The sequence below is a fragment of the Coffea arabica genome, chromosome 3e (assembly GCF_036785885.1).
Source record: "Coffea arabica cultivar ET-39 chromosome 3e, Coffea Arabica ET-39 HiFi, whole genome shotgun sequence".
Taxonomy (NCBI): Eukaryota; Viridiplantae; Streptophyta; class Magnoliopsida; order Gentianales; family Rubiaceae; genus Coffea; species Coffea arabica.
In genome coordinates this window covers 9,617,836-9,627,092 of record NC_092315.1, presented here as the reverse complement: position 1 = coordinate 9,627,092, position 9,257 = coordinate 9,617,836, and the positions used below count along the sequence as shown (strand labels likewise).

General features: G+C 36.8%; 1 protein-coding gene across 2 annotated transcripts; it reads right to left on the bottom strand.

Annotated features, from left to right (window-relative positions):
• Window positions 1-267: 267 nt before the first annotated feature.
• On the bottom strand, window positions 268-7,504 carry LOC113736406 (probable metal-nicotianamine transporter YSL6). Of its 2 annotated transcripts, XM_072084692.1 has the most exons (7): window positions 6,957-7,504; window positions 4,587-4,759; window positions 4,111-4,213; window positions 3,742-3,874; window positions 2,807-2,996; window positions 1,834-1,966; window positions 268-1,379 (listed from the first exon to the last, which is right to left on the bottom strand). In XM_072084692.1, exons 1-7 carry the CDS (start codon window positions 7,336-7,338, stop codon window positions 454-456), a joined length of 2,040 nt encoding a protein of 679 aa, XP_071940793.1. In that variant the 5' UTR covers window positions 7,339-7,504; the 3' UTR covers window positions 268-453. The 2 variants fall into 2 exon arrangements, with proteins under 2 accessions (XP_071940793.1, XP_071940792.1); XM_072084691.1 differs by lacking the exon at window positions 6,957-7,504 and having other exon boundaries at window positions 4,592-4,728.
• Between the last annotated feature and the right edge of the window lie 1,753 nt (window positions 7,505-9,257).

Below are 9,257 nucleotides of genomic sequence, written 5' to 3'. Positions count from 1 at the left end.
GACTGAGACTGGCTAAAATATTTTTGTTTTCACTCTCTTGCAAGTAACGCTTGGGAGAGGGAACTGGCTTTACATTTGTTTTTCATGCATAAGATATGTCAAGTTTAGTAGCTAATTTTGGAGTAGATACTCAACCATAAAAAAAGGAAAAAAAAAAAAAGAAGTGAAAGATAGACCCCAAGTGAAATTGTGTAAACAAACTGTTTCGATTTCCCTGTTTTTTAAAAATTAATTTTTCAGATACAATGCTACAGTAACATACAAACAAACAAAAACAACTCAAAAAAATCTTATACAGAAGTTTTTCATACATACTGTTACAGTAAAATATTTTAAAAACATACTTAAAAATAGCTAATCCAAATAGTTAATCCTTGGTGGATTATGGCCAGAAGTCAACGGCAAAGATGGGATTGCCCAACCAAGGCTAAGAATCCCTAGTTCTAGCTACTTCTACGAAGGGACAAAGTACATACATATGGGTGGATTAATCCTAAAGATAGAAAGGACTGCTGAAGGAATTGACCAAATACCGTCACCACATATTAAACCTGAGGCAACAGCTGGTGCATAATCTTCTGCATCCTTTCTATTTAGCCTCTCCCAAACAAAAAGTACTACAGTACCAACAAACATGTCAACTGCAAAGGAAGCTCCAATATAAAATGTCAATGCCATTGCAATTGGTACAGGAATAAACTGTGACACCTTTTTAGGGGCGACATCCCTCAAAAAGTTTATAACAAGAGCTGCAACGAAGAAAACCAAGCAAAATGCCAAGCAATGCTTAGGAAGTTCAGAGAAGCCCTGAATCGCCAAAATAGCCAGTTGCCTAGTCGTCACGGCATACGGTGCTTTGTATGGACCTTCGGGAGAACCAATATCGAAAGCGCTCCAGTACAACCAAAATGTGAGCGGTGCAATGACACACCCCATGGCTGTTCCAATTAACTGACTAACGAACATAGATTTGGCTGATGACAAAGTCAGATAGCCTGTCTTAAAATCCTGCATCAAATCAGCTGCAGTTGCGACAATGGACGTCATTACCCCAGCAGCTGCCAACCCAGCAAGAACACCACCATTACTTCCCACTAATGAAGCAAAAGTGAAAAGGCCCATCTTGCCATATATCGTGGCCATGCTCATGTCTGTTAGCCCAGCTCCATAGGAATTGCAGAAGGCAAGGGCAGGAGCGATGATATATGAGCAAATTACCAAATACCATCTAAGAGGAGGAAACATGATTGGTATTGTAGCAGTGGATATTGCAGCCAAGCCAACATATCCAGAGGCAGCAAACCAGAATGGAATCCTGTCTTTAAGGAATACTCCATCCCTCTTTTTCCCCTCCAGCAATGATTTGGAACTCTTGTTATCTGTTTAAATATTATTATAGGATATCAATTTCATGCTACTATAGCAGTCAAGGAATGTGCAGACCATCTATGGTTTTAGTACAAACTCAAATTAGGAAATGTTATATTTTTTTTTGGGTTGGGGGGGGGGGGGTTGGTGGGGTGGGGTTTGGTGCTTGGAAGGGAACCACATAAGGATAGTGTCAGAAGAATTATTTCTTCAACTGCAGAGCTCAAGCCACAAACAACTTAAATAAGCAAAATGAAACAGATATAAAGATCAAAAGGAAATGCTAGTACAATATAAAGGAGAAATGATAAAGTTTCTTTTTCTATGATTGCGCCTGCAACTGCAGAGCTCATGCCACAAACAACTTAAATAGGCAAAATGGAAAGATATAATAAAGATAAAAAGAAAATGCTAGTACAATATAAATGAGAAATGTCAAATAACCATACGGACTACCACTCTTACCTAAGACCTCTTCTAAAATGGGAAGATCCTTCTGGCTAATGATAATTTTGCACATTTCCTTAATACTGATTGCAGTAATTTTAATCAAATTGTAAAGCCCATCGCCCAAACTAAGTGAAATAGCGATGAAAACCTGCAAACATAATAATAGAATAAGATTATGACACAAAACATCCCAGTTCATCATGAAAAATCTTATTTAGTTTATATAGGATATTCTGCTGTATATCATAATCAAAATGGATGTCTGGCAATGATGCGAATCTAAATAGCTTGATAGTGACTTTATCAATATACAAAAAAAAATTTTGAGATTGAAATTCTTGCCTCTATAAAATCTCCTTACTGAACTCCTCTAATGGATCAATGAAGTATGCAAAGTCAGACTCTGTCTACTAAATCTACTTCCATTCATTTTATGGTACCATCCCCAAAGTCCTGATAAAGCCTTAAGAGGTCACAGTGACATACTTCAAACACAAATTTATTAATCTACCGGAGGAAGAGGGGAAAGTATGTCTGATGGAGCTTCATTATGCTTCATTATAACTTTATAAGCAGGGCATGTCAACTGCAAAGTGTGGCAGTTGCAGAGTCATGCATCAAACAAATTCAGCCTTTTCTTGTGGCAATTATGGTCTATAGAGTAGGACTGCACAAGTGTAGAGGTACTAAGGTTGTGGGACATACTAATCCCTTGATCTTGCTTGATATCATCATAGGAACAGTAAAGCTTAAAGACAGTATTCGTGGTGACCTTTAATCAGACTATCTTTTGGATCCTCAAATATTTCTAAAGATATTTCTTCCCTTGTAAACTTCCAAAGATTAAATATCAGGGGCGGATAAAAATGGAAGCTTTAACAACGTAGAGCACATTTATTAGCCACCACAGTTAAAACTGCCTTTACTAGTTAAGCTCTGCCTAATCACATAGCTTATGACATCCTTAAAGAAAAATGTCTTGAGCTACCTTATAGCCGTAAAGACCTCTAAAGTCATTGGTGCCAAGGTCTGCTGGGTACCAATCACCAGCACGCTGAGAAATGAAGGGCCAAAGAAAACCCCATGAGATAATGGCCCCTAGAAGAAAAGAGCAACTGACAATATGAGGGCAGATCAAACCACATCCTACATAGATAGGACTAAAGTCAAAATAAAACCTGCATGACAAGAGCAAGACACAAGCATCAGTAATATGTGCTACAAGGAATCTGCACTCGTGATCCTAAATTAACACTTGCATATGGCCCCAGCAAAGGGCTCTTGATTTAAAGGATAATAGTAACGTCAACCATGACATGTTCAATAAGACAAAAGTGGATGAACCACAGCATCCTCTTTCTTTCACTTTTTCTTCTCTTTACCATTGAAAAGAGAAAAATTGATGCTTATTTCAATATCATCTGATCAGGCATAAAGCTATGCAGGAATACAAGATATCTCGATACATTTATGACAGCTAGTACCACCCTCCTAGGGGTAAAGAGTTATTCCATTTAACAAGTGTGATATATGTGTATACCACCACATATTGAGAACAAACTAACTCACCAACTGAATAGCGTGGCTTCAACACCTATTTGTACTATCAAAGCAACTAGTCACTTGTACAGCTATGCATTTTCAGTCAGGCATTTTCTAGCTTGGCAACTACATATTCTACAACATGTGCCACGTCTCCAATGGACTTGCACCATCTTACGAATTCAACGTCAGGAGAAACAATGAGAATAAGAAATTATATGTGTTTACACTAAACTATTTCAAGTATTTGCTACCTTTCTCGGGACTTATAAAGGAGAGGCAAAGACTGAAAATCAAATTCACTTGCTGGTCTAAAAATTGCAGTGTGGACTTGAAATCAACCGCACCTAGCATTGGTAAATCACCAGAAGAGAAGCTTACGTGTTCTTAAACAATGTCAACCCAAGGCTAGGAAACTCGTCAAATCCACATGAATCCCCAATACCACTGAAGAACCATTTGAAGCAGCTCCAAAAGAAGCTAATGCTCAAATATTTCCCAAGACAGCTCACTTGTTTCCTGAGAAGCCCAAAGTGATATAACATTCCAGAAATTAGGACTAAAGATTGAAAGACACAACTGTTTGCACAAAATAAGAACCACACAGCAACATGCCTCCACCTATCTTTAACATTATAGTCATTTTTCATTATTGTAATTTGCTTACTCTGCTATACAAATACAGGACAGGGCTTCTCTCAATTTTTAACCAACATCAGCAAAAGACATTTGAGAACTAAGAAAGCAGAGCTTGCCTTGCAAGTTCAGCTCCAGCATTTGTGTGGAAGCTATTTATCAACATTGCTGTGGCTGTTCCACTGGGGTATGTCAACTTATAATCCATGACCATAACCTAAAATTGAGGCAATCAGAGATTAACAATGAATGACACACAAGACAAGTAAGGGGGGATGGGAGGGAATTAAGGACTCCACTCCCCAACTTCAATAAGCAAGAGTCTATCTAGAAAGCCAATAATAATAATGCAAATTAAAATCATCATTGTCAATTTCCTAACACATATAATTTAAGAAAAAGGAAAGGACCAACTGATATATCAGTAGGTCATGAAATAGACAACGAAACAGTGTTTAAATTATGTAAAAAAAAGACTGGAAAAATTAAAAAAGACTTGAGCTAGAAGTCAGAGCCTAGTGGCAAGGTATGAGCTATTTTCCTAGAACCAGCAGAGCAAGACCAAAGGAATTTTTTCCATTGAAAGTCACCTTACGGAGTGGGACAAGGCTGAAAAGGCCGAGGAAACTGACAATAAACAGGTAACCTGTCATCCACAACAATCCTGGATTTTTAACGTCTTCTGCCCTGTTACCAGGATAATCCTCACCTATCAATTTGTATGTTTTCTCATCCATTGCAAGCAGAAAAGTTCCAAAACCCCGTCACAGCCATGTAAAAAAAAAGGGCACCAAAAATCAGATGGTATGAGCACAAAATAGGTAATTAATCAGACCAATCAAATATAAAACGATATGGGGAAAAGATTCCAGTTAAAAATCTGAATCAGAAACTATGTTCACATGCTCTTTACAGAAATAATGGCGTAGAAGTTACTATAAGCAGTTCTTTTACTACAAGTCCTAATCCTAACAATCTAAAAGTGGGAGTTGATGTTATGAACAGTGTTTTATGGTCCCCTATCAACAGCTTCACTGTTGGGTAATTGTGGAAATTTATAGCTGCCCCCACTAATTGGAGTGGTTTTTAGTACATTAGCCTCTCATTCCAAAAATACCCCTACATTGGTGATAGAGTGTTGAGTTCTGTGGTTGGTATTTTCACCTTTTTAAACTTCTTAATGAATATGCTTTCTGGCCATTTCTTGATTTGTTTACCAACAGCCAGACCCACCTGCCACTGATCTGCCTTCTTCTATCCTGATTATTTTCTTATTGCCCTTTTGGTCTCTGGCTTCTTATAACATAGTTCTATATTCCTTTTAGAATGCTTGCTCATGTGGCTGTAGAATACTTCACCATGATCTTGATCTAGCTCTTGTTCTCTGTTCTAGTTTCGGCTTCTGCAGTTTCACCTGTACTTTGATCTATAAAGATCAAATATATAATATACTGCATTAAATCTATTACTTACACGTTAAATATACTTGCACTTTTCCATCTCTGTATATGTGTTATTTTACTCTTGTCACTTTAAATATTGTATATCTTTTTAGAGTCACTGATTACTTAGATCTTGAACGAGAATATCTACCTACCTATTGAAGTTGTCATGGTTTCCTGACTTTCCAAGTTCCTATTTCTTATTTCTTTCATCTGCTTATGAACAAAACTTGGCTTTATATGCAGTTATAGGCACAGTATTGATGCAAAGCAGTAAACGAATGACAAGCTCAATGAACGCAATTGCTGGAGCCTTCTTGACTTTTGTAATTCTTAACCTCTGAGTTAACGTCTAGCTAAATTGATCTTTTTCTTGTCCATCCAATCATATTACCATACTCTGTTCTACTGACATTCTATTGCAGAATTATGACCTTCCTATAACCTGTGAAAACTAAATTTTATTGCCACTAAATTCTTTGGGAGGACAGTATCCTTACTTTGTCAAAGTAGTCATATTTGTGGCTGGATTCATGGCATATTGATGTATATATTGGGGACTATGGGGTGTCATTATAGAGGTCTTAAATCATTGCATGTACAGGGCGAGAGTTTTACACTTTGGTTGTGAAAGCTATGATTGTACTATCATCCTTTAGATTACCATGTGCAAAGGGATTGACTGCTTGCAAGAGATTTAAATGCTTTGGTGTGATCAAATTTGGTTTTTGGCATGTACAAACTTTAAAGGTAAAAAAGAAAATAATTTCACTTTTCATTAAGATCTGGTTTCCTGGAAAAGATGGTTTTTGGTCATTAGATTTAAGGCAAGAGAATCATGTTGAGGTATTTTCTTCTGGTCCAGAAATTGTTCATCTGCCTTTGTTATTGTTGTCCATTACATATACAATTTCTTTGTCAACTACTATTGCTTTGTTAAATGAGCAACTTAAATGCCTTCACATTTCCTATGCTCATTTGCAGGCACTGCAATACTGTGCTTTCAGAATGGCGGCTATCTGTAAATAGTCTACTCTTTGACTATTGCTGTTAACATAAGATAAGCTTGGGCAATTTCTAGAGTGATCAGCAAATAATTTGCCAACCTGCTAATCTTTTTGTTTGTACTCTGATTTACCATTACACAGCTATCTAACTTGGCCTCATCTGTAAACATAACTCACCCTGTATGAACTAACAACTGTAAGATCTTCCCTTCATCTTTCTACATCACTGCTTGGGTAAAAATCCAGCCAACATTTCCTATAGAATCTCTCTAATGTCTCTCTTCTCCAACTAATTTTATCCCTTTTAGATTATGAATTTTACATACCACACGAAAGAACTACCTGGGCAACCTCAAGCAACGCATGAAGCCCCATTAACTAGTAAACTGTAATTCGTATCCAGCAGAAGTAAATTGCTAGGTAAAATTACTGAAGACCCAAAATTGCCAGAGCAAAAGTAGAAAAAAAAAATTAAGCAAGTTAAAATTAAGTACAGAGTGTGGGTTAGTACCACTAGCTGCGAGGCCATAACAAGCAACAACGCATGTCTGGATGACGGTGTTCTCCTGATGGGTAAAGGGCCGACCGGAAAGTCCAAATTTGAACTGAAAAGTGGTCCAGAACTTGACGAAGAAGAAACCAAGCAAACCGGCGGCGACATTGAGGGAGGGAACGATGCCGTTCGAGAGAATGAGCTTGTGAGTTATGATACAGAAGACAACACCCAAGACGACGCTGACCAAAATGCCCCGGAGGGTGATCTGATCTTTCCAATCGGGAATGAATTCCTCGTCCAGAAGATCCCGCTCGCTCTTCTTGGTTTCTTCATCCACCGGCTGCAGCAATGGCTCCGATATCTCCACAGAAGCAGCGGCGTTCTCGACAGTCCCCATGTGAAAACCCTAGCCTGTTTTCAGTCCAAATTCGGATTTGAAATGCACCATTGAGAGGAGAGCAGTAGACGGTGGTGCTGGCAATTTTCCCGACCGGGAAAACGATAGCAGGTTTCGGCCTGAATCGCGTGGTGAAAAGGAAAAGTTGGAATATTAGACACATACCCCTAAAGTCCTCCGGTATTTTATATTTACCTGCTCTAGTTTTGTTTAATGTGAATACTATATATTTTTTTTGGATTAATTTTTTCTACACTGACAGTATATATACTATCAGTTTTATATGAATGACAACTATGTAAAATTTATATTTAAAATTCAAGTTTTGCACATATGTCATAAATTAAACGGTGATAGTGTATATACTGTCAGTGCATATAAGATTTACTCTTTTTTTCTTCATATTTATAGGATTAAACTATTATACACTATCAGTGTAAAGTTTTTTTACACTAATAGTTGTATATGTATGTCACACGTACAAAAATTAAATTTCAAATTTAATATTAAATTACATGACATACATCCAATACCACTTGTATATACACTCACAATGCATAAAAAAATTTACTCATATATAGGATTCATATCCAATTATCCATCCATATAAACCTAAATTAAATGGATTTGAATAACTTAAAAAAATCTAGATAAGAGTTTAAATGGATGACCATTTAAATCCACATAAGTTGGTGGATTTTAATGAATTATCCATGATATGCATGTAAATCCAATTATTGAAGGAAAAAAAAATCTCCTTGCACATGACACGGCTGAAGTGGCCCACACTTTTACATACTCAACCACCTAAAATGCCCGCATTTATGTTGTTCGGTTGCAACTTGCAAGGCTTAGCTACTTGACCCGTCTGCGTAGGGCTGAAGCTGAATCTAGTAGCTTGACTCGAGCTTGCAAATTACTCGGTCAGTAGCTTGGTTCGAGCTCAAGCTCGAGTTTCAATATTTTGCACTCGAAAGTTTGACGAGTCTAATTGAGTTTTTTATAATATATATTTTAATTTTTATTATTGTGAAATATCAATAATATCCTTTACTTAAAATTATATATAAAATATTAATTTTTATTATGTGAGCTTGATTAAACTTGATTGAGCTCGAATAGGCTCGATTGAACTTGATTTGAATTAATTACATTTAATTAAACCCGAGCTCGAGTTCGAGCTCGAATAACATAAATTAATGTCGAGTTCGAATTCGAGTTCGAGTTTAAATTTTAAAAGTTAGACGAGCTCGAACTTGATTTCGAGTTTAGTTATTTTACCTCGAGCTCAACTCGACTCGAATGCATTCCTATATTTGCAAACTCAAAAAGGTTCATAGTTCCACTTCCACCTATGGGGAGTCTTTAGCTGCAGCTCTATTGGCTATTGGTCGGACACGGGGCACGGATGGTTGATCTCATTAACCGTCCTTGAATAATGTAATATTTTTTAAATGTTTTATAATTTTATATAAATTTTTTGTATATTCTTACAACACAAGTGTGATATTCTTTTATTGTTCATGTGAGTCCCATATGTAATAATTGCATCTTTGTTATTAAGTTTTATAAATAGTTTACATAGAGTTACATCTTATTCAAAAAATGTTACATTGTTCCGAATGATTGTTACTGATAACTGTCCAAGCCCCGTATCTTATTAATTATCGAGATTTGAATTTGGTTTTAACTCCAATTAATGAATTAATTTAGGCATGTTTCAGTTCGACCCGGAGAAGGCGGTAGGATTGATGATGATGGCAAGTTTGAAGTTGAAGGCTCTGCTGTGCTGAAGTTTGCAGGGTTACCGAATAATGACTGTGATCATTTGGGCAAATATAAGGTGCTTTGAACTGGGTCAAACTTTTTACCCATTTGAGGAATGCTCTTAATTACTCCCTCCGTCCCATTGAAAGTGT